Raw genomic sequence first — 24,802 nt, 5'->3', positions numbered from 1 at the left:
TCTTGTTGCAGGCGGGCTTTTCTGCCTTCAGTTAAGAGTCTGGGCTGCCAAGTAGGAAGCAAGACTTCGGCCGTCAGCCTTCGTGCCTGCAGACTATCCGGGAAGTCGTGACAGCAGAGGCCCCCGGGCCCCCAGGTGCACCAGGGACCTGGGAGGACCTGGAGTGCTCAGGGCCAGAGGAAGGGACCTGGAGGGATCTCTGGGCAACTTAGATTAGATAGTAGATCAGTGAGCCAGCAAGAGAAGAGACACGCGTAACTGCGTGGAAACAAACTCCGACACCCAATTTTGACTCTCTTCTGTGAGACAGGACTGCGGGGAGGTGTTCGTTTTGCCAGGACGGAGCCCTCTTAGAGCCCAGCTCTCTGAGGCGAGGTCCAGACTCGTGCGTCGGAGCAGGCAGGCCTGGGAAGGGGCCAGACTTTGGTTGAGAGAATAAAGGCGGATGTGGTGGACCCCGGGCTTCTTCGAGATGACTGCGTCTACTCTGTGCCCTTCCCCACCTGCTGTAGTGGACTCAGCAGCTACCAACTCCTTCACGGTTACCAGCTCTCTCCTTTGACGCCCGTTTTCCTTATCCTAGGGCTTGTTTTTGTTTCTGTTTTTGCTTTTCTTTATTTTTGGCTGCGTTGGGTCTTCATTGCTGCGTGTGGGCTTTCTATAGTTGCGGCGAGCAGGGGCTACTCTTTGTTGCGGTGCACGGGCTTCTCATTGCGGTGGCTTCTCTTGTTGCGGAGCACGGGCTCTAGGTGCGTGGGCTTCAGTAGTTGTGGCTTGTGTGCTCAGTAGTTGTGGCTCGCGGGCTCTAGAGCGCAGGCTCAGTAGTTGTGGCGCATGGGCTTAGTTGCTTCGCGGCATGTGGGATCTTCCCAGGGCTCAAACCCATGTCCCCTGCCTTGGCAGGCAGGTTCTTAACCACTGCGCTGCCAGGGAAGCCCCCTAGTTTTTGTCTTTTTTTTTTTTTTTTTTTTTTTTTTAGCTCTCTCTTTTTGTAAATGTTCCTTGAACCACGTGTCCATAAGCAGCCTACTCCGTTCTTGTGATGTCACTTGTGCCCGTTAACTCAGGCTCTCGTCACCTCACCCCTGCTCTGTTGCTGGAGCCTGTGATTTGCCCGCCTCACTCTCGCACTGTTTCTCCAGCCAGCCTGCCCTCCACCAGCAGGTCGGTCTTCTTCGCGTCCCGCCCTCTCTGCCCAGGCGTCGCAGGGGTCCTTACCGTCGCCCGGGAGCTTCAGTTCAGACCCCAGAGCCTCTGCCCACGTCCCTGTCCTGCTGTGCCTCGTGCTCCAGCCACACCGGCTTCCGTCCCCCTTGCTTCCTGTGATGGCACTGCCTGTGATCCTCTCGACCAGGAGTTTCCCAGGCCAGTGAAGTCCTGTAACGCTTATATGTAGAGACGCAGCCCTTGGCTGACGTGTGCCGCGCGAGAGCGGAGAGAGCACACCATACACCTTACTGTCTTCAGCACGTGTGTGGTGTTGCCAGCTGGGGACAAGCGGCTGGCTGAGCTCCCGGCTTCTCACGTTCCCTCTGCAGCGTCCCGACCCCAGCCCCGGGCAGGCCTGCTAGGCAGTGACTTGTTAGAATTCCTGGAAGTTGTAAACGTTCGCTTCGGGTGGGTCATCCTGACAGCTCTCCCGTCTGTTCAGTTGAAAGCTTCTCTGGTCATTCTGTTCTGCTTCCCCTGATCCCTGTGTCCACCTGTTCCCTTGTTTACTCAGCCCGTGCCTCGAATCATGGTGCAGTCAGCCCTCCCGGATGCCGGGACGCCCAGGACGCTGGAGGTGAGTTAGTCGGGCCTGGCAGCGCCTCTGCTGGCGGCTGCCCCACATACGGCGGGCGGCCCCGATACTGTGACTGTTGAGGCCACACCCGTGGTTTTTTAGTTTAGCATCCCCGTTTTGGTAATTAACTGTAATATAGGTCACCGTCTTCTCCCTCTGTATTTTGCTTGCTACACTTTTCTATTTTCAACTTGTTAATCATATGATTGCTAAACTTTTAGGTGCTTGACTGCTAATGTAGTCTGTGGCTTTAATAGCCCACTGCTAGGTAGAGGCGATTTCTATAAACAGAACAATCTCCTTATTCCAAGTGTTGACTTAATTCTCAGTTTTACATTTCATTCTGATTCATGATATCAGCGTGAAAAGACTGATGCTAAGCTGGGGAGAAAATAGTCTCTTATGATCTCCCACAGATGAACAGCACTTCTGATCTTATGAATAGCAGATCTATTTTCTCCCACTGTGTGTTCATCCTCTTAGGAAATGCTGTATCGTCATAGGAAAATTTTATTTATTAAAACAGTAGGAAAAGAGGCCAAATAATTCGAAAGAAAACTTAGACGTTCAAGAATTTACTACTTTCTGAGCAGCCCTTTTCAATGCAGGCCATCCTTGGTGTTCACGAATTTAACTGAAGATAGAGCTGTGACACCACCCCCTCCACCCCCCCAGCCCCCTGTGAGTTGGGTTTATTATTTCTCAGAGGCAGGACTGGGGTCCCAAGGCCGGTGGGGCAGGATGAGACGGAGTCCCTTACGTAAGGGCGCTACCTTGCGCGCTCTGCACAGCTTTGCTGCACATCCCACTGGCTCGCTCAGCATCCTGCTGGCTCACTCGCGTCCAGGCTTTCTGGCAGCCTTAGGAATGTCAGTGGCAAAGTGTAACCCAAAGACGCAGGGAGGCTCTCATTCGCATAGCAACTCCAGTCGAGTGGGAGCGGCTGCCGCAGCGCCAAAGCAGAAGGATCTGAGCTGCGCTCGGTCAGCGGGAAAGAACGGGGGTTATGTGGGCTCGCCTTCTGCCGCCTCCCGTCACCTTTTTCTTGTCGCTGTGGATGTGACCTCTGATCCCTGGCTTTTCACTTACCGGAGGCTTTGGGTGAATCCTTTAGCCTCTCTGGCCATGTTGTAAAGTGAGTACTTTCTGGCCCACATCAGAGGATTCAGTAGTGCTGATGGGGTAACAGCAAGGAGCTCTAAGGCACTGTTGCAGGACTGTCCCCTCCTCCGGACGGGCCCAGCTGCCCTTAGCAGACAGCAGATCCGGCAGTGGTGGGTTGAACCCTGGGAGAGTGGGGAACGCAGGCTATTTAAGGGCCGTAGTTATTGTTCAGATTCTAGACTACTGTAATTTTGTTTGTGTATTCTTCCCTGCCCAGTCAGTGATATTAAAACTAAAATAGAAAAGAGTAAATAAAACATGTACAAGTTGCAAAAAAAAATGATTGAAAGATTGCCTAATCTTTTAGAGTATTTATGCTGGCGACAGTTATTGATCTGTTGGATTTAGTAAATTTTGCAGCCCAGAGATCCATCACAAAAATGGGTTGTTAATCTCAAGAGGTGCTGTTAATTTTGTACCCTGAGAGTGTGCCTTGTGGGGGAAGGAGGGCCTCTGGAGACAGGAATATAAATGACAATTCACGTGAAAATGCACGATTTATCAAATTGCTGAGTTAAGCCAAGTAACTGTAAGAGACTTACAGATCTCAGCTGTTTCCCAGTTCAAATAAATCCTGTATTTCAAATGGAAAATGGCCATTCTTGTAATACAAGTAATCTTTCCGTAAATATTGAAAACACACTTCTTTTTCTGAGCAGCACCCCTCTCGCCCCCCAACCCACTCCCCGCTCTGTCTCCCGTTCCCTGTCATTGTGCACTGGGAATACAAAGATAATCTGCCACCTTCTCCCAATGGCTTAAGTTATCAAGGCAAGACACCTTAGAGCGTGCCCAGAACCGCAGAGCTCGGCGGAGCCGCGACTGTCGTCTTCCCCAGGAGATGGGGCTCTGCGCGTCTCTGCGGGTTCCCTCGGACATGGTGACGTGAGGCGGAGAGGCCAGCGTAGCTCTGGCCTTGCTCAGCCCCTGCTCGCCGGGCTGACTGCTTCTCGGCCTGAGTCCCCCGGGACCAGACGCCCTGATCTGTGACATGGGACCAGCCTTGAGCAGCAGCTTGAAAGACGGCCTCTCGGAGGAAGGGCACAGCCTGCAGGCAGCCTCTGTTCCTCCTCTTCCCCCTGCCTCCCCGCCCGCAGGCCCCAGGGTTGTTGCTTCCCGCCCGAGCTGGTGGAGCTGTGCCCTGGCACTTCCAGATCCTCCAGTGAGACCATCATTTCAGTTTTGCAGGAGGAAAGTGCTCTTCTGGCCTCCAGCGATGCTGTCAGTCTCCCCGTGGAGTCGGTGTTGGGCAGGGGGATCCGTTCACACAGGGGCAGGAGTTCTGAGCCTGAGTGCAGGGAAGTGGGAGGCGCTGGGAGGTGTGCGCCTGCCGTGTGCCACGCTCTGTGTGAGGGCCTGGTCTGCCTGCCTTGTACTGCGTCGCCGAGGTGGCCGCCCCGTATGCGTGGTTCCCACCACCAAGCGATTCTTGGACACCAGCTGTGTGTCCTACAGTTAACTCGGCTTCTGACCCCATCTACTTGGAGACAGTGTCAGATGCCACAGGTTGAGGGCTCAGCCCCACAAGACTGTCCCCGCTTCAGATGCCAAGTCCAGTGTGCTCCAGATCAGAGGGTCCCATGACCCCTTCCTCAGGTTGAATCAATTTGCTAGAGTGACTCACAGAACTCAGAGAAACATTTTACTTACTGGATTATCTGTTTATTATAAAAGGATGTAACACAGGAACAGCCAGCTGGGGGAGATGCGTGGGGGAAGGGTGGGGAGCTTCCACGCTCTCTCTGGGCACAGCGCCCTCCCCAGATCGCCACGCGTTCACCAACCCAGAAGCTCTCCAAACCCTGTCCTTTTGGGTTTTTACGGAGGCCTCATTGTGTAGGCATGGTTGATTCAATCATTGGCCATTGGTGATCAGTTCAGCCTTCAGCCGCTCCCCAGAGGTCAGGGGTGGGATGGAAAGTTCGAATCCTCTAGTCACATGGTTGTTCCCTCTGGCAACCAGCCCCCTTCCTTGGGGGCTTTCCAAAAGTCACCCCCTTAACAAACTCAGATGTGGCTGAACTGGCCTCGTTATGAGTACGGAGAAGCCCTTATTGTTATTACCACTTAGGAAACTCCAAGGGTTTTGGGAGTTCTGTGCCAGAAAACAAGACTAGGACCAAATATGGAACTCTTACTAGAAATCATGCCATCACAGGCAGCCGTTAAGATCTGCAGTTTACAGAAAGGAGAGGCGATGAGGGGCACCCGTGGCCGTCTAGCTTAGCCCCCAGTCGCGGCTGGGGCAGCGCCAGCGTGGAGCCTTGTCGGCCTGCGTGTCTGGTTCGCGGAGGTCGCACGGCAGAACAGGGGAACTGAGGTGGGAACCGGGTCCGCCCTGCTGCACGGCTGCGCTTGTCCCACCGTCGGAGCTGTCATGTCCCCGCTGACAACAGCATTGGTCTCCAGGCTTTGGGGAGCGGACGCCTAACTGTGAACTCTCCACTCCCTGCTCCAGGCTCAGCGAGAGAGCGCGGGGCTGCGCGTGGCCCCCGACGTGCCCGTGGCCTCGCCGGCCGCCCCCTCGCCCAAGACGTGCGACGGGCCCCCGAGACCCGCGCCCACCTCCCCGGTCCCTGAGGGCGCGGACGGGCCGCCCAGCCCCCTGAGCGAGGCGTCCAGCGGCTACTTCTCGCACAGCGTCTCCAGCGCCACCCTGTCGGACGCCTGCGGCCCCGGCCTGGATGCTGCGGCGTCGCCCCCGCCCGGCCCCGGCCCGGCCACCCCCGAGCCCGAGCCCCCGGCCGCGCCCGTCACGTCCCGCGCCCTGCCCGGCCCGGCGGAGCGGATGGCACCGGGAGACGGCGCGGCCGCGGCCCCCGTCGGGGCTGCAGCGGTGAAGCGGGACGAGGCGGCGGGCCCCCCCGCGCCTGACCGGCGGGGCAGGAGTGACCCTGCCGCCGCCCCCCAGAAGCCGGAGAGCCCCCAGCCCCAGGCGAAGCCGGCCGCCGGCCCAGGGCCCGACGTCTCCAGGCCGCCGCCGCCTGCTGACCCCCGGTGCCAGCCGCCCGCTCCGGCCCCTCCCTTCAGGATCCAGAAGGTGCGGACCTCGGAGCTGAAGTCGTTCACACGCATACTTGGCGGGGACCCCGGCGGCCCCTTGGGGAGTGAGGAGGACCCGCTGGCCTCAGGGGGCCCGGGCGACGGCAGCGCTGGGGCACAGGCCCCGGTAAGGTTGGAAGTCTCCTCGGATTCTGAAGAAGCCAGTGAGGTCCCAGAGTGGCTCAGAGAGGGAGAATATGTGACCGTGGGCACCAACAAGATGGGCGTCGTGAGATACGTGGGGCCCACTGACTTCCAGGAGGGCACGTGGGTCGGAGTGGAGCTAGACTTACCTACAGGTGAGTGCTGCTGCTTTGGGACAGGTTCCGGGTCCCCGGGGCGACTCATTGTGCCCACCGTTGTCTGGCAGAAAAGGGCCGGCCCTGCCCCGCACCGCCCAGCGCCTGCTGTGTGCCCTTGGGCACATCGTTCACGTCTCTGAGCCCCTGGGTCGCCCCTTTCCAAAATGAGCAATTTTCTCTAGATAGGAGTTTCCTAAGCGTTTTCAGAGTCAGATTCTCTCGCTTTTTTTTTTCAATCTGCAGAAATTTCTCAGAAACCAAAGACCTTAATTGAAAGCTACTGTTGATTTGGTAGTGAATTTAAATCCTGATTTTTCTTTTTTAAGTCACAGAAGCGTCTGCATTTCAACTGTCACAGCAGCTCCGTCTGCTGTGCTTGCTCAGGTTACAAAAACCAATGCCCATGTGGAGCTTCAGATGCCTCAGGTGTTCCTAAGACACCCCAAGGCCCCTGGGCCCCCAGGGGGAGGACAGAAGGCGAGATGATCGAAGAGCCTTGTGGGCTCACCAGTCTCCCAAGTCTCCTTATAGAATGGCCTGCCTCCAAGCCAAGAGATCATCATTTCAGAAAAACTGAGGGCAGGGCTTAAGGAAATACATACTTTGTCCTGCCAATTATTTATTTATTTATTCTTTTAAATTTATTTTTGAACGTGTCCGGTCTTCGTTACTACTCACGGCCTTTCTCTAGTTGCGGCGAGCGGGGGCTACTTTTCGTTGTGGTGCGCGGGCTTCTCATTGCGGTGGCTTCTCTTGTTGCGGAGCACAGGCTCTAGGCGCACGGGCTTCAGTAGTTGCAGCGCATGGGCTCAGTAGTTGTGGCTCGCGGGCTCTAGAGCTCAGGCTCAGTAGTTGTGACGCACGGGCTTAGTTGCTCCGTGGCATGTGGGATCTTCCCGGACCAGGGCTCGAACCCGTGTCACCTGCATTGGCAGGCGGATTCTTAACCACTGCACCACCAGGGAAGTCCCCCAGTTTTTTTTTTTTTAATTGAGGTATAGTTGATTTACAATATTAGCTTCCAGTGTATGACATAGTGATTCAAAATTTATATAGATTGCACTCCACTTAAAGTTATTATAAAACATTGGCTATATTCCCTGTGCCGTATAATATGTCCTTGTAGCCTATTTATTTTATACATAGTAGTCTGTACCTCTTAACCCTCTACCTCTGTCTTGCTCCTCCTGCTTTCCCTCTCTCTGACTGGTAACCATTAGTTTGTTCTCTATATTTGTGAGTCTGCTTCTGTTTTGTTATATTCATTCATTTGTTTTGTTTTTTAGATTCCACATGTAAGTGATAACATACAGTATTTGTCTTTCTCTGTCTGACTTAGTTCACTTAGCATAATTCCCTGTAGGTTCATCCATGTTGTAGCAAATGGCCTGCAGATTCTTTTTTTTTTTTAAACAGCTTTATTGTGATGCAATTTACATACCAAAAAATCCACCTGTTTAAAGTGTACAATTCAGTGGTTCTTAGTATATTTCCAGAGTTGTACAACCTAATTTTAGAATGGGTTTATCACCCCAAAAAGAAGCCACATATCAATTAGCAAGACACTACCCTCCCCAAGCCCCAGGTGACCATTAATCTACTTTTTGTCTAAATTGATATGAAAGGTCCTAATCTGGACTTTCACATAAATGGGGCCATAAATACCCGGCCTCTTGTGACTGGCTTATTTCACTTCCCGAGTTTCCCAGGCTTAGCCAGTTGTGGTCTGTGTCAGCACTTCATTCCTTTCTACGGCCGATACTGTCCCACTGTAGGGATTTTCCACACGTTGTTCATCCACTTGGCAGTTGATGGACGTTTGGGTAGCTTCCACTTTTTGGCCGTTGTGAGTAAGGCTCTGGGGAATACTCGCGTGTACGTTTTTGTATGGACACACTCATTTCTCTTGAGGAGATACGGTGGGGAGTTCACTCTGTGTCTAACACGCTGAGCTCGGCCGGCCTGATTGCCTTTCTCCCTCCCAGCAGCGTGTCCCAGGGTGGGGCAGCCGCTCCCTGAGCTGAGGCTTGGAGGCTGTGGACATGGGCTTTAGCAGAGCTTGTGTGGCCTGCTGGGTGTCGCCAGTGAGGAGCAGGGGGGAGGGCGTCGAGGAGGTGCCCTTTGGTCCAGCAGAGTGAGGGCTGGGGGAGGGGGCTCAGTGAACCCCAGGCCCCAGTGACTGTCTCTCAGCCCCTAGGCTCAGCTGTGAAATCACTGTCTATAAAGATAATTTTGGCCAAGAATGTCATAAAATGGAAGAGGTAGAAGACTAGTGCAGCACAGGCTGGAATATTTTTTAAACTCCATTTCTGCTGAAATGCAAAGGGGAATTGGGAAAGACATTTCTATCTGTAATTGAGCCTCAAGAATTAAAGGGGGATTAGCGAACAGACGAATTCATCCAGCAAATAAATACTAAGCACCTACTGTGTTCCAGTCCCTGTCCTGGATTTCGAGGACACTTTGGTGAGCAAAACGAAGTTCTGGTTTCCCTGGACTTACGTTTTAGAGGGAAGAGAACTGCCGAGTAAACAAACAAAATGTGATAGTAGTGAGTGCTGTGAGGAGAGCAGGGAGAGCGCGTGCTCCCGAGGAAGCAGAGCTCCGGCAGGAGGGGGCACTGGGCGTGCGGGGTGGATGCCCGGTAGAGAAGAGCAGTCAGAGGGCCACCTCGGGCTGGACACGCAGCTAAGAGGCATCAGGGTTCTCGGAGGGCAGGCTGGGCGGGCGAGCCTCCAAGGGACAGGGCAGGGCCACACACAGGCCCCCGCCTTCGAGAGGGAGGCAGGAGGGGAGAGCGACAGGTCACCTGTGAGATATGTCGAGAGGTGGACCGAGTGACTCCTGCTGCCCTTGAGAGGAGCTGGTGGAGGGTGGGCCTGTTTGAGAGGGAGGAAGGGAGGAGGCAGGCTGCAGGGTGCAGGCAGTGAGTGTGGACAATTCATGATTGCTTTGCTGCAGAGATCACGTTCCCCAGCAACCCATCACCATGGTCTGTGGACACTTAGGGATCAGCTCCCACCTTCCCCCCCCCCACCCCCCACCACAGTGCTGTCCTTCACCTTAAAGCATTTTTTGTTTGCTTTTACCAAGGAGACATCTTCTCCCATCTTGACACACCAGGCGTGACATCTCACTAGCTACAGTTTGGTAATTTGCCAGTTTCCATCTAATAGATTTAGGGAAAATAATCGTTCTACTCACGACATCCATCCTAGGTTTGCATCTTGACTGTCCAGGCTGACAGCGGTTGGTGCCGAGGGCGGGGCGAGCGGGCGGGCTCTGCCTTGGTGGCACGTGGGCGTCAGAAGTGACAGGCCCTGGCCGTGCCGGAGGCCACCGGGATCTGTCCGCAGTGACCACCTCTGCTGCTGCTCGGGAGGCACTGCCCCGGCCCCGCTCCTTCAACGGGGACCGGCTGCGCGGGCTTGGGCGCACGGGGGTCCCACGGGCCGGGGAGACACCTCCACGTCTTCCTTCCTTCCTTCCTTCCCGCAGGTAAGAACGACGGCTCCATCGGCGGGAAGCAGTACTTCAAGTGCAACCCCGGCTACGGGCTGCTGGTGAGGCCGGGCCGCGTGCGCAGGGCGGTGTGCGCGGGGCGGCGGCGCAGCGCGGGGCTCCGGCCGCAAGGCGCCCCCGAGCCCCGCAGGAGCGGCGCGCTCTCTGGCTCCGCCACCAACCTGGCCTCGTTGACGGCGGCGCTGGCCAAGGCCGAGGGCGCCCCCGGGAACCCGGAGAACCGCAAGTCCTGGGCCAGCTGAGCGGCGGGGTGGCCGCCTCCTGTCCTTCCTGGGCGACGGACAGAGGGCGCGGGGCCCCTCCGAGCCTTTGCGGGGACAGCCCCGGGCGGGCCCTCCAGCCCCTCTCCGTGGGGACAGGCCGGGAATGCTTTCTGCCCGTGGTGGGGCTGGTGACCTCTCCCTGTTTCTCCCTCTCCCCAGAGAGTGAGGCGGCGTCGCAGCCGGGCCGCGGGTGGAAGGTTCTAGGAGCCCAGCGTGGTCCCGGATTGTGGAGAGCGGGGTTCCGCCGTCTTCCTGGGCCTGGGGCCGCCCCGACTGCGGCCGCTGTGGCTCTTTTTTCTGTGCTGGTGACCCCGTTAACCTCTTAATTTAAAGCATAATCGTTACTCGTGCCTCTTCCTCCCGCGGAGGCGCCTCGCGCCCGCGTAGCCCCCAGCATTCCTCCCCACGTCAAGTGCCTGGGGCCCTGGGCCTGCCCCCTCCCGCCTTTCCCTCTTCCTTTCCACGGGGTTTCTTAGAGCTTTCTTTGTGGGTGTTTTAGGGTCTTTATACCCAGGAAGCTTTTTCTCTTTGCCATTTATTCCCTTAACAGAGTTCTTGGAATATATTTATTATATTTATTTTTTCAAACTCCGAAATCGTTCGCGAGCCACAATCATCCTCCCGGTGTGAGTGCCCAGGGCCTGCCTTGCGTCGCCAGCCTCTGTGGCCGCTCGGGAGCTGCCAGCCTCCTGCCTCGGGCGGGCTTCCCGGAGGACACTGCTCCTCCTTGTGTCCTTTATCGCAGAAACACAAGCGGCCTTACTCTAAGCTGACAGTGAAAACTTGGAGAATTCTGTTGCGCTTCTGTGGTCAGTGACAAAGTCGGTCAGAGGCATCGTGGCCTTGGTGCGGTTTTGGTTCTGGGAGGGTCCTTAGACTAGCTCAGCTTTGTGGCGGTTCTGTGCCCTGAGGCCCGCCCAGCCTGGGGCTGCAGCCCGGCAGGCGGAGGGAGAGCTGCCCGCCCCGTTGCCGGCGGGGTTTATCCCTGGGAGCCTCGCAGAGCCACAGGCCAGGCCGGCCCGGATGGCGCTGGGGACGGCGTGAATCATCCCAGAGCATCGCCTGGCCCCGCCAGGACAGCCCTGGTCCAGAGCCCTTTCTCCACCGGTGCCTCTGGTATTACCAGGGTGGTGGCCCAGTGACCTGGTGCCCCACGTCTGTGGCGGGCCACCACTTGTACTCCCTCCTGTCCTCGGCTGGCTTTCCGAGGGACACCTGCCGGCCGTGTCCCTGAATTAAGCGCTCCCAACTCTGTGCCAGCTCTTCTGCGGAAGCTCCTTGCCCGCACGGAAGCTCTCCTTCAGGCCTGTTTTCAGTGCGAGGTTCTCCTCCATGGATGCCAGCACCACCGCTCCCTGGGAGGGCGGCTCTCGCTCCCAGAGCCTCAGGTGACCTGCCGGGGGCGGGGGGGGGGGGGGGTGGGCAGAAAGTCCGCACCCGGCGCACTGGAGAGAAGACGCCATAGAAATGGAAGGTGGTTTGGGTGTTTGTGACCCTCATTTACGGAGCCAAGTACTTGCTGGGGCCCATCTGCCCTGTGACGGGCGTCGCAACCTCGCAGAACGGGCTTGGGACGGTCAGTCGGGGGATGTGAAGGGTTGGGCTCTTTTCGTCGTCAGTTGAGTTGAAGTGGAAGAGATGACAGCCGAGTCACTGCCCTGAGCAGGTTTTTGGCCGGAGCTCGCGGGGGGCCAGGAGGAGCCCTGTTGTCTGGAGAGGCCTCAGGCGCCCTTCCCCTTCTCCCGGCCTCCCGCCCCCCCCCGCCTCCTCCCGGGGCCTGCTTTTCAAACGTCCCCAGTTCCGCCTGCCTGAGAGTGTGCCACCAGCCCTGCCCAGCATCTCTGCCCCCAGGGAAGCAGCGTTTCCTTAGAGCCCTTGACCTTGTGTTGCCGGGACTGGGGGCAGTGGCCAGAGCCCGTTGTGTGCAGAGGTGGTGCTTTCTCCTGGGAGGAAAGAACTGCCGCTGCTCTCGAGTCTGTAGCTCCCAGCTTGCCTGGGGTTGTCTCAGAATGAATCGGGTTTGGGCCTGCGCTGGTGGCGTTGGAGAGGCCACGTCGTCCCGTCGGCGTTCCTGGTGAGCTCTTCCCGCGGCCAGAGAGCAACACGCGGGCCGCCCTGGGCATTCTCATCTGTCAGCACTGCTGGCAGATGGCAGCTGCTGGCCTGGCTCTCCTGACCCAGCTCTGGGCCCTGGTTGGCCCGGGACCCTGGAGGGCAGTGAGGCGGCCCCTGGAAGAGCAGAGCAGGGCGTGGGGGCCGTGCTGGGTCCTCGCAGGGGTACGGGGCCGGCAGTCCCGACCCCCGCCCTCTGGCTCCATGACCCGCACATCCCTTTGGGCCGCTGTGTTGGTGGGTGGAGCGGGGGCTCCCGGGACGCTCTCGGCCTCTCTCTCGCTGCCGCCGGCTTCCTGGGCGGCTCGGGGCGGGGGGACCGTCCTGCTCCCGGGTGGTGAAGGAAGCCCGCCCTGCTCCTTGGTGCAGACTCGTGTTAGCTTGTGAATGGAAGAGCTGCGGTCCCTAAAGCCAGGAGCCGGGCAGTCCCCGCACCTTGAGTTATTGGGCGGAGGGTGGAGGGAGGGACTCCCCCTTCCCTGCGTCTTCTGTCCTCGCCTTACTAACACACAGACCTAATTTTAAATAAATGTCAGCATTAAGGATCCCTGATGCGGTTCCCAGCAGGTCAGGTTCCGGGATTTAGTAAGACAGCAGGAGCGGCGGCTGCGTGGCGCTCGGGAGGGACCGTCCGTCTGTGGCTCCCAGCCGCGCGAGGACAGGTCAAGGCCGGGCGGGAGCCCTCCTGGCTTCTGCCTCCTGCTCTGTACACACACGGTCACTGGCCCGGACCCCAGAGGACTGCGGGGGGCAGTGCGGGTGGCTGTACCCCATGCCCGGCCAGGCCGGAGGGAGCAGGAGGGCGAGGGAACCTGGCGGGGGGCTGGGGTGGCCGGCCAGCAGGTCAGGCCCCTGTGCTTGGTGAGCTGTGAGCGGGCCCCTTGGAGAGCCGGAAAGGCCTAGGAGGTGTTCAGACCCTCACACCCCCCCCAGCCCCCGTTTCTTCCTCCTCTTGGATTAAAGTTCCCCGTCTGTGAAACTGACCAGGAGGCCACGGGTACATATTTTCTCGGCTATGATGAGCCACACTTGCCCGAGGCCTGCCTGCTCTCACACGCCGCCAGCTCCCAGGATCACCGCCCCGCCTGTCTGTCTGTCGCTCCTCAGATGGACAGACATCTCTCTGGGATGGGTTGTGCGGCCTGAGACCCTTGACTCCACTGCCCCCATTGTCCCCATGTGCACCCTTCTCTCGGAGGAATCCTTCATGCCTTCTGCGTGCTGCTGACTAATCGTGTTGGGAGAGTCTTGGAGCATCTCTGTGCGTGGAGTTCTGTAAACATGACGGGTTCACATAAAGGAGTGATTTTGTTTGGGAGACTGTATTGATTTGCTACACATGAAATGGGAGTTAAGAAAAATCCAAAGACTCTGTAATGAATTGTAAAGACTTAATGATTTGTACTGTATAATGAACTAAACCTCTGTAATTTTGTACCATATATGCCTTTCCGTCACATGACCAACAGCCTCTAAATAAAACCATTTGATCTCCTGCCTACGTCTGGGTCGTCTGGTTGCCTTCCTCTCCCCGACCCTGAGGCAGGGGTGTTTGGGCTCATTCCAGGCTGTCCCACAGGCAGCTGTGACCTGGTTCTGAGTGATCAGGGCGGGGCTTTTCAGGGCTGAGACTAGAAGAGAGAGGTTCAGGGCAGCAGCGGGTCCCCTGAGCACACCTCCACAGCCCAGCGCTCTTTGTGATTTGGTTCCGCGGCCAGTGGGTTGAGATCTTTTTCAGGAGCCAAGGACCAACAGAGTTTTTGATGGCCTTACATTCAAGGTAATCGGAGCTTCTGGGCTACCCAGCCGGGAGACCGCTTCTCTGGAACAGGGGTGTCCCAGCTCTCACGCCTCAGCTCCACTGTGCACCTTGACCTGCATGCTGGGCCCCATGTCAGACGCCGCATCTGGGGAGCAGAGGACTTCTTTCCACTGCTGCGCAGGTGAGTGGACCCTCGAAGGTTCTGCAACGAGATGTTTTGGGGAGGAGGATTATGGCTGTGGACACTGGCGGGTCCAGTCCCCACAGGCTGTGAAGCCCGATGGCATTTGTTGGGCCCTGCTTGCCCCTGAGGCCAACATCCTGAGGACGTGGCACCCAGCTGTAGCCCAGCGTGGGCTCGAACCGGCGCCAGGGAGAGAAGCAGGCCTCCCGAGATGGCCTGCAGGGTCCTGCTCGTGGTCCAGGAGCCCAGCCCACACCCGCGAGGACGCTGGTGGCCCTGCATCGGTGAATCACTCCGCCTGCGCCTGCTATAAAAGGTACTTGCAAACGTAGGGCTGCAGCCACGGGGAGGGCTGATTAGAGGTGGCCACCAGTCAGAGCACGTCTTGGCGGGACTTGTTTGTATTCCTAAGTGCCTGAGACTTGTTCTCAGACATAAGCACTGCCGAATAATGACAGAAATTTGGCAGCCAGGAGCTATCCAGCTCTGAGGCAAGAGTCTCAGATTGATTTAGCTCCTAGGGTAAATCTTATTTTTTGAGCCGCTACTTACTGTCTTGCAACTCAATGAGATCTCCTTTGCATGAGGCTGTGGGGTTTTCACGGTTGCTCAGACCCCAAAAATGGGCGCTAGTGGGTATGTCACGTTTAGTTCGTTCACTCTCTCGCTACTGGGTCCCTCGGAACGTGTGTGCGCCGTCCTGCACCAGGCCTGGTGTCGCTGGACAAGTCCCGTGGTCGCAGAACCTAGAGCGTGGCGCCCACAAGAGAGGGGCCCCAGAGCTTCAGGGGTTGAGGAGGTTACCTCCAGGCAAGTGTGTTTGGAGGACTCGGAGACGAGGCGGGGGGGAGGGGTGCTCTGGGGGCAGGTGGGGCCTGAAGGACAGAACCAGAAGGAGCAGTTTTGGCCTCAGTAGAGGGGCATAGGGTGGGGATGGTCCTCGGCATCCCCATCCCCCGAAAACCCGCCCGTCTACTTTGGCAACTTAGGGTTTGAGGGCAACTTAAAGTTTTGCAGTCTTTTCTAGTTATGCATAATGAGAAAACAGACTGCGTCTCCCTGGGAAGGGGTCGTTAAACCTATCCGAGCCTGTCGGGTGAGAGGGGAGCTTGGGCACCCGATCCTTCAGTCCTGCTCAAGAATTGGCTCCCAACCATTGGACGCCTTAGAGAAAACACAAATTACAAAGCTTCAGCTTTTTTTCATGTTGTTTTTTTTACTGCTAAAGGTGAAGCCCCAGGAAAGATGGCTCTTCTAGGAAAATGAGGTGCTCGGGGCATGGCCTGAGGTGGGAGTTCACGGCTCAGCAAAGTCCAAGGCTGTGGTCCTTGTGGAAGAGAAGCTTCCAGCATCCCAGTGGTTTTAGGATGTGGGAGGATGGTGCCTATAGTGAGGGGACCACAGGCGGGGAAGCTACGCGAAGAGATGGCTTCTCCTGGGGGATTCAGGGCACACACGAAGGGAGCACAGGCTGGAGGAGAAGGGGCTGGACTCACGGCTGACGTTCCCTCAACCAGGAAGTGCTTGATTGTCCCCTTAAACCCTTTCAAGTGTCCTCGGGTCTCTGGGGCACCAGTCCGTTTTCAAAGCACGAAGGGACAGATGTTCAGAACAGAAGTGGCAGGGCACTTCCCAAATGACTGTTCTTACTCAAAGAAATCCAACCAGTCTTCATTCAGTTATACATTTTATTCTCTAATAGGTACAATACTAAAATAAACACAAATTAAAAAAAAGTTTTATTAAAACAAAACTGTACAAAAAAGCAGTATACTACATTTTAATTACAGAACAGTCTACTGTCCAAAAGGCACTAATCCAGAATAGGAGATACAATGATACAGGACTCATTGGAACTATTTTAATCAATACGATAGAGCACTTGTTTCTTTGACCATTTACATCTAGAAACAAGGGCTGTTTGCTACAGTCATTACACACTGTTATAAATATGAGTCCCACAGGTGAAGGTGCAGTATCCCTCTCCCTAGAGAAGGTTCACGTCACGAGGGACTGTCTTGGGGCTGAGAGGTGGGTGGGCAGCAGGGGCAGGCCCAGGCCGGGGCCTCTGGAGGCCTTTGTGGTGGGAGGGCCGGCTGTCCTGGGCACGCGGAGCTTGTCCTCCGGCCCGGCCTGTCCGATGGGCGGTTTCTGGCCATTGCTGGCAGCCACGCCACCCCCTCTTGGGTGTTAGCACCGGGAAGGTGGGTTCTGAGACCCTCCAGGTAACTGGGGCTGGAGGCCTGGGGGATGAAGTGCCAGCAGCTCGGCAGAGGGGAGGCGTTTTGTAACCTGATCTGAAAAAGGCAGCGACTACTTGGAAGAGGGGCGGGGAGCCCAGGGCCGGTGAGCAGGGCAGCACCGCCAGGCGTAGCCCCTGCTGCTTTCCGGGCAGCCTTCTGGCCCAGAGATGAGAGGCCCTGTCCCTCACTTCCGAGAGGTCCCGCGTCCCCTCCCAGTGGCTGGTGGGGCATCTGCGTTAGATCTGACAGTCTGTTTGGAAGCTGATGTCTAGAAACGGGATTTTTGCTTCCCTGCGCCCTCCCTCAGTCCCGCCTCAGGGCCTCGAGTGGCTCCCGGGCAGCCTGGGCCACTGCCCCGTGTCCGGTGGCCAGGACAACTCTCTCCACCCCACATTTCATTCTCTCATGGACTCTGCCCCTAAGGAAGAGAGATACTGCAGCTTTCCAAACAGTGTCATTACGCGTAAGACGAAGACAGGCGTCTGATGTTAACAAAAATAAGTAACAAAGAAATAGGATTAAACCAAATCTCTTCTCACAGCATCCTATACTACATCCTCCTTCTGCTTAGCAGAAAATTGTACGTACACAAAAATACAAATACACAATTTTGTAGAACAGTCTGATTTTAATATATTTATATATATTTATATTTATACGAGTGGCAGGTTAGTTCATTATATAGAGCTTTTTGCACTTTTGGCTCATATGCAACAAGGCTTATAAATTCAGCTTTAGCTTTCATTCAGGTTTTATAGCTTTTGAACAAGTGTTTTCACATTTAAAGCAGCATCCAATTTGCACTAGGAGTTTGTGGTGATGGAGGAAAAGATGGGGTCAGGAGGTTACTGACAGGAAGGCGGGCTGGGGCCGGGGCAGATATACATTCCAGTGTGTGTGGCGACGCCGGAAGGATTGCTATGGGACAGAGTTGACCATGATGACCCCTTGAGGTAGACTGAACACCTTACAGCAGACTCAGACACAGGTGTGACTCCCCTCGGGGACACATGGTGCACAAGATGGGGACAGAGACCCGGAGACACCAAAGGGAAACACAAAGACTAAGACACGACGGCGAAGGCAGGGGGGACGCTCTGCCCCGAACCCCCCTCCCCCCTCCCCCGCCTGCCCGCAGGGGCCCCACTCAGCCCGTCGCAGGTACTCCAGTATTTGGTGGATGCTAAAGACTTCCCGGCAGTCCTGAGGCATCCCTGGCATCTGATCAAATGACCCCCGTCAACTCGCTTTCCCACCCTTCGACGGACGCCCAGGGAGACGGAGCCGCATGGGGTTCCGTGGCGGGAACCATCCCCCAGTGCCCGGCGCCCATGGTCCAGGTGAGCGGAGAGAAACCCATCTCTCCTCTCCTCTCCTCTCCTCTCTCCCCAGTTCAGCCTCGCGCCAACCTCGCTCACACTCTTTTCAACTACAACCCGGGGAGCTGACAAGCGCCGTGGAACCTGTGACCCAGTGCCTGGAGCGCCGAGGGGCTGCTCGGGGCTCGGCTCACGGGGGCAGCAGCTCCACGGCAGCCTCACAGGCCACCTCCACGACGGTGCTGGCCCCCCACCCCCACCCCCACCGCCGTCGCTTCCATCCACCGCCCCCCCTTCGCCACCCAGCTCAGTCCCTCTGGCAAACGCCGTACGTGCTAAATGGGAATGCCCAGTGTATGGGTTACTCCACTGTCCGAACAAAAATGCTGGATTCATAATGAAAATAAAGTGCCTGGGTATGGATTGTTCCCATTCTGCAAAACCCTTCTAACGCACCAGCCAATCATCCGAGCGCTGCTGGGTGCCACGGTGTCAACAGTGCGGCCACAGAAGAGCCCTCCTCATCCGCCCACCACGTGATCAAGGCCCCGAGTTTAGGTCAGACTTAAAGTACTTTAAAAAAGCAAACAAATAATCTCACACTCGTTTTCAAAGATGCACTTCTGATCTTGTTTCACCCCCTACCGATGACGGCCTTTCTGGGCCCTTGTGGGCAGACACCCTGATCCCTCAAATCCAGGAAGAGAGGACGAGGACAGGCAGCCAGAGTTACAGTGACCGATGACGGCAAATGAATCATCCTGTTTATAGCTCTGATTGACCCTTTGCCTGTTGTTCGGTCTGGACGCACCTTCTGGCGGCTGTCAGACACACCCGGGCTTCTGCTCCGAGGCTGTCTCGCTCTCCCGCTTGCTCGCTCGGCAGCTGCAGACTTCGCTAAGCAGGCTCCTACACAGTCTCTGGGACCAGGACCAGGACCCCGTCCGCAGAAACACCCGTGAAGCAGCAGCACAGGGAAGAGCGACAGAGCCCGCGTGCTCGCCCTTGCAGTTGTTCTGCCTGCAGAACCCGGGGACCCTGGTGAGGGGCCGCCACCGTGGCCACCCACCCCAAGGGCCAAAGGCAGGGCACAGGCCGACTCTCTGGCGGGTCCCAGAGGTCTGTAACTTGTGTAGGCACTTAAAAAAACAGAAAGAGAAGTTCATCCTCGGAAGGTAACTGCGTACCCAGCGTGACCACGGCCTTGGGAGGGAGGGGAGCCCACGGGGGATCAGAGAAGGCTGTGGGCTCTTCCGGGGGAGGCGGCTGTGATGCTCCCGGCGTCTTCTGGCGGGGACAGCGGCCCCCCTGCGGCCTGGGTGAACCGGCAGAGGCCTCTGTCCTTCTGGCTTGGGCAGAGCAGGAGGGACGGGTGGGGCGGAGAGCGCGCGCGGGGTGCGCGGGTGGCCGGCTCTAGGCTCGCAGCCGCTGGGCTGGGGGTGGGGCTCGGGCTGCACGGACTCGCTTCCTACAGTCAGTGCGAGAGAAACTACTAGGAAGAGACGAGGCCCTTGCGAGCAGAGGGTTCTGGGAACCGAGCGCAACCAAGAGCAGCCCGGCCAGAGCTGCCAGTGCCGGCAGAGCTCTTGCCCCACCTCCAGTGCCTTTGGTTTCCGTTCGTGGTGCGCGTTTTCAGAGATGCATGATTAAGGGGTTCACTGACTAACAATACTGAATGTGGTTCCCAAGGCAAATGATAACTAACGATAATGCTTCTGACAGGAGCCCGCAGCCCAGCTCCCTCACCTTCATTCGGTCCACTCCTATCATACGTACTGCCCTGCCGCCCCCCCCCCCCCCCCCCCCCGTGAATCTGGCATAAAAACGAGTTCAGGGTAATATCACTAGAGTAGCTGCTGTTTACATTAATACAGCGCTAATGCCGTTCTCTTTCCAGTTTAATAGCTTCAGTGAATGATGAAGTGGAAGAATAAGCGTCACAATTTTATGCTGGGCTCTTAGTTCCAGGAAAGCAAAAGGAGAGGTTTCCATGCTCAAAGGAAGCCAGAAACCAGACTGAGATTAGACCTGACCTGGAGGGAGTGGGAAGTTATGAAGAGAACAGGTGTCCTGGGACCAGCTCTGCGTGCACACCGGCTGGTGAGTCACGTGCGCCTTCCTCGGGAAGAGCCCACACCTCCCTTCTGAAGTTTCAGTGCCCCCAACTGCCACCAGAGAGATGCCAAATCGGGATCAGCACCTCAGTGGAAAGCACACGTGCCTTCTTCCCTTCCCTTTAAGGGTGGGTTTATTTGGTGGGGTGAGGGGAGTGGATAACCAACCCCCGCCACGAGCCAGCTAATGAAACAAGGAGCCTATTACAAGGGCCACCAGTCCCCAGTGGTCAACCTGGGGACCCTCTCCCAGCGCCACTCCCAGCGAGGCCTTGCTCCTGGGGTGGTTCCCATTCTTGGGCTTCAAGGATGCTTAGGGCATGACTAAGCGGTCGGAAGAGAGAGAAGTGACAGAGCCGGCCCCTGGAGAACCACCTATTGAGAGGTAAAGAGCTGGAGAACCACCTATTGAGAGGTAAAGAGCTGGAGAACAGGGGAGGGAGGAGCATGGATTATTAGTTAGCTGAGTCCTCAGGTCAGCTTAGAGCCCGTGTCCCTGACAACAGTCACTGAGACGCCACACAAACCCCGAGGCAGCTCGCCCCTGAGCTGGACTGTGGTTACCAGAAAGTTCTTACGCTGAGCCAGAGAGCCCACGGCGGGGCAGACACTGATCCAACACTGGCATTCCAGAGCCTCCAATCTCCAAAGCACTGGCCCAGCCCCGCCGCCTCTCGTGACTGTGACGGAAGGGACAGTGGACTGAGTTGGAATGGCTTAGCGAAACTTCCAAACACAGGCACTGAAGAAATGCTCCAAGAGCTGAATAGTGAGAGAACAGGAAGAGTGAGCTTTTAATATTCTCTGCTTCCACTTAGTGCAACTACACCCAAGCAGTGCTAGGATATTCGAGTTCCCCTCAGAACTCAGACTGTGACAGCCAAGATCTTCCATCCCAGCAAAAGGCAAGACCTTCCCATTCACCTCCTAGAGGCGGAGATGGGGACAGGGGACTTGAAACAAGAGGTTTTGCGTCACAGCTGCCAAGCCTCACTGCGTTCACTGCGTTTCTGTCACCATGAGTAACAGACAAGAAGGGCCAAGGAGAAAGGATGCCCTGGTGTCTAGATCATCACAGTGACACTGGTCCAGTGTCGGCACAGAAACGATGGCGGGGCAACAGTGCACCAGGGGGGATCAGCCGGCAATGCCCACAAGCAAAAGGAACAGGTTAAGTACAGGGATTTCACTCAGCAGGGCCAGGCAGACATCCTGTTAATGTTCTACCAAGATGAGAGAAGTGACTGGAGATTTTACTTGACTTCATTTAGGGGGTACTGCTCAGTACGGTCTGTGAATCTTCACGAATCAATGAGACAGTGAAAACAGCACAGTGCTGGGCACACAGGACATGCTAGCAAGTGTCAGCGGCTACTTCGAGCTTCGGATGCTTGGGAGGTCTGAGTGTTGATGATGATTTAGAATGACGGCATCTTTACTCTGGTTACTTCTGGTGTTTTCTTCCAAAAAAATACATATTTCAGGGGTAAGCACTACCTGTATTTTCACTGATTTTGGTAAGCTGGCTTTATTTTCTTTTTAGCGGGGCTGCGGGTGGTAAAGGAATACGTGGTGAAGGTTTTTCTGAGTCACCAAAGTGGCCTGTGGAAACATCTGGGGAGGGAAATGTCTTGCCAACTCCAGTTCTTTTTACGTAGCACCATCCTTTAAGCAGCACATCTAATACTTTGATCCCTAAAAGAGTAGATTGTGTTAGAAGGTTTTAATTGCAGTGATAATTCTATTTTCTTCGAATGTAAAGAGATAATCAGAATGTTCTGCTGGCTGTTTGAATGCATTGTCTCACAAATCACAGAATTATACTCATCTAGTCAGTTTTCAGAATCGCTAATCTTAAGACAGATTCTCAATTCTAATGGAGATAGTTATCTTTCAGCAGTTGGGAAAATAAGAAAAGGGATGGGATACTCTAGTCTTTGGGGTCATAAATCCACAACCATTCCAGCTGTCAGAAGACCAACAGGATCCCATAAAGAAGTCTCAATGACTGCACGTCTATCTTTAAAGCAGGTGGCGTGCAGGAGTCGGGGTTAAGTCACTTTTAGATCTTGTAGGAAAAGCAGCACTGAGTAAAAACCCTTTATGGCATTATTTTTCCTGTTCTAGCACAACTACTATATATTTGATTGCAAGTATTTTGAGGGGGAAAAAAAAGAATCCCAAGGCAGAACCTTTATATCCAAATTCTGTGGGTGTGTGTGTGTATTTGGGGCTAAAGGGAGAGAACAGTTAGAAAGCAGCAGCCTACCTCAGCATTTTTATGAAACTGAAGTTTAATGTTTCGATTAGGATTCCCTCTGATATGTGGAGAGGGGAAAAGATGTGTAGAAGGGTAAGCAGGAAAGTATGAACAAAAACAAGAGCTGTATTTCCTTTAGTGGCTGCTACCTGACCCTGGAGTGTCCAGGCCTGAAGGGCGGGCTCAGGGGCCAGGCTCGCCAGCACAGCCAGGAACCGCAGGGACTGAAACAGCTTGTGAAGGGCCACTGGGCACTATGTCGGGTGCTGGTATTCGTGTAGACTCACTCTTGATCATATAACTGAAGTGACAGGAAAAACCAAACAAGGCATATTCTAGAGAAAGGCTAGATAGTGACGCAGCAGCTCCCGTCCAGCCTGAGGCCTCAGGGTGAGAACACGGGCTTTGTGGGCAGGCCGTGTATGGTGTCAAGACAACATGGTGCTCCATGGGACAAGGTGGATGGAAAAGAAAACGAAAGTGGGAGAGAGAGAACATGGATGTGGAAGGGCCAAGGGGGGGGGGGGGCAATCCCACTGACACAGCAGAACAATGGGGAAAACTCAGGGTAACCAAAGGCTGCTGACATGAGGAGGCTGGTAATTACCAGAGATGTGAGCAAACCTGGGTGACATTCACACGTGTCCTTCTCCACCAGTAACGTTAGGACATTGCAGACAACAGTATTCCACTTACGCCGCATAGTTCTCTACAGCCCATGTGTTTTATTCATCTGTGTTCGTGTCATGTCTTCTGCTCTAGCTCAGGAAAAGCCTATCTAACTCAAGTGTAAGCTCCTGTTTGAAAAACACTTCCTGATGGTGACGGCAATGGAAATATCAAGCGACCAAGGGAAAATGTAGAATTCTAGGGAGCTCGTGAAGCAGGAAACATCAGGTGAGGCCAACACGCGACCCTGGCTGGTTGGCACGTGGGACAGAGTACTCTGGAGGCCTCATCAGTGGTTGACTCAGTTTGGGATTCTGATTGTAGTTTCTGCCATAGATGGAGCAGGCTGGAACTGGATGTGAGCGACAGGTTTCATGTGACTTAGTCAAATGGGGAGCAATGATCAAAGGCTTCCATTTTGAAGCTGAAATAACGCCAAATCCTTCTCTTTCACTTAGGAGAGGATGCGAACACTATGGCATTATTTTAGTTTACTGAGTTGCTGTTCCAAATGTTCTTGGGAGCATTAGTGCTAAAAGGGAACAGGGAATGGGAGATCTGCCATTTTCAATCACATAAAGGACGGAAATCCTTTTAATTATGACCATGCCAATCTACATCTTGCTGTTAAAACAGCTAATTACATGTCAGGAGGACACTCAGTCATTCAGAACAATTGTCGTTATATTTTTATATATTCATTCTGTGCCACCCCCCTCAATCGCCATGGTTACAATTTGAAAGGATTCAGGCAAACCTTCATTTGCTCACAGCACACCAACGTGAATCTGAGAGTTAATTATGGCTGTATAGAGCCATTTTTATTTAAGAGAGAGAGAGAATGAAAGTGGAGTCACGGGGGCTGGCGTACCGAGGTGGTGTGAAGCGCCCGTGGAGCCGTGCACACTCGCCCGCGCCCAGGCCGGCGTGGGGCGGCTGCGGCTCACACCCCGCTGCTGCCCCGCACCCACCGGAGGGCACAACGCTGCCGTCCAGACGGGGGCAAGGTGGCTCCCGTGACTGCCAAGGAAAAGGGATGTCAGGAGGGAAGGGCAAAGGCCCCCCGCAGAGGTGCCCTTCCGCTTGTTGTTCGGGAGCTGGCTAATGAGATAACGGGTGTGAGACGTGTGTGGTCAACTGTCGGGGTGTAAAAATGCTAGTTAGATTTCGCTTGAATGGAATGAACCAGATTTAGTTCTCACTGCCTGGCCCCCCCAGGTGTCACAGGAGGAATGATAAAAATGAAGCCCAGGATAGGCATATACCTGGACTCCCAAGGCGCCTACCGCGTCCTCGAGGTCTTTGGGTGACGATAAGATGGGGATGCAAGATCCCCGCGTGCAGCCAAATTTCCCCTCTCCTCCCTCCCGTATTTATTCCCCTCTTGCTAGGAAGAGAAAACCACTGTTCCAGGAAACTGGATTTCTCAAGGGCGCTGGCTTTCCTTTTGCTGCTGTTTCTCATCCCCACTAAGGAAGAATAATTAGGCTGCTATGGAAACTGCTCAGTTTATAAGCTTCCGGCGATTAGTGAGTCAACCGTCGACCCTCTAAGACGGCAAGAGTAGTAGCTTATCACTTTTAGCCTGTGAGAATTAAGAACAGCCTTTTGTATAACCTGTTTGTGAGAGGGGTTTCTGTGACTGGAAAATGGACTTATGGGCTTGATGTGTTTTTAAAAAGCCTTTCCCACCACCTTAGTGCGGCAGTTCTCTTGAGAGCAGTAAGGAAATCTTTCCTCTTAAGTGATTATCATCTTTTGAAAAGAAGACCCTATCATGAAGGCGACTGCAGTACAGAAGAAGAAAGGGCCCCTTCTTTGACAGCACACCACCGTTAGGGCCATCCTTCCAGGATAACCTGGGCATTCACAGTTGCCTCCCGGGGAAAACCTCCCATTCTCATTATGGTGCGATACCTTTAAACTGGGTAATTTAGGTATTACCAGGTAACGGCAACCAGACAATATGGAGATTAAGAAACAGAAGAGGGTTTCCAGGGCATGCAGCTCAGTTTGCCAAATTCAATATGGCTAACAACTGATCCCCAAATCCTGAGTAA

At 55.2% G+C, this 24,802-nt stretch overlaps 1 protein-coding gene across 1 annotated transcript in view; it reads left to right on the top strand.

Moving 5' to 3' along the window:
* KIF13B (kinesin family member 13B) overlaps positions 1-11,463 on the top strand; it is a 182,381-nt gene extending 170,918 nt beyond the window's left edge. The window contains exons 38-40 of the mRNA XM_068552242.1: positions 1,724-1,786; positions 5,409-6,291; positions 9,793-11,463. Of these exons, the coding sequence (XP_068408343.1) occupies positions 1,724-1,786; positions 5,409-6,291; positions 9,793-10,058 (1,212 nt within the window). The 3' untranslated portion in view covers positions 10,059-11,463. The remainder of the gene's footprint in view (positions 1-1,723; positions 1,787-5,408; positions 6,292-9,792) is intronic.
* Positions 11,464-24,802: the final 13,339 nt, after the last annotated feature.

Source organism: Eschrichtius robustus, chromosome 10 (assembly GCF_028021215.1).
Source record: "Eschrichtius robustus isolate mEscRob2 chromosome 10, mEscRob2.pri, whole genome shotgun sequence".
Taxonomy (NCBI): Eukaryota; Metazoa; Chordata; class Mammalia; order Artiodactyla; family Eschrichtiidae; genus Eschrichtius; species Eschrichtius robustus.
The sequence above is the reverse complement of the archived record's forward strand: the minus strand, read 5'-3'. Positions and strand labels throughout refer to the sequence as shown.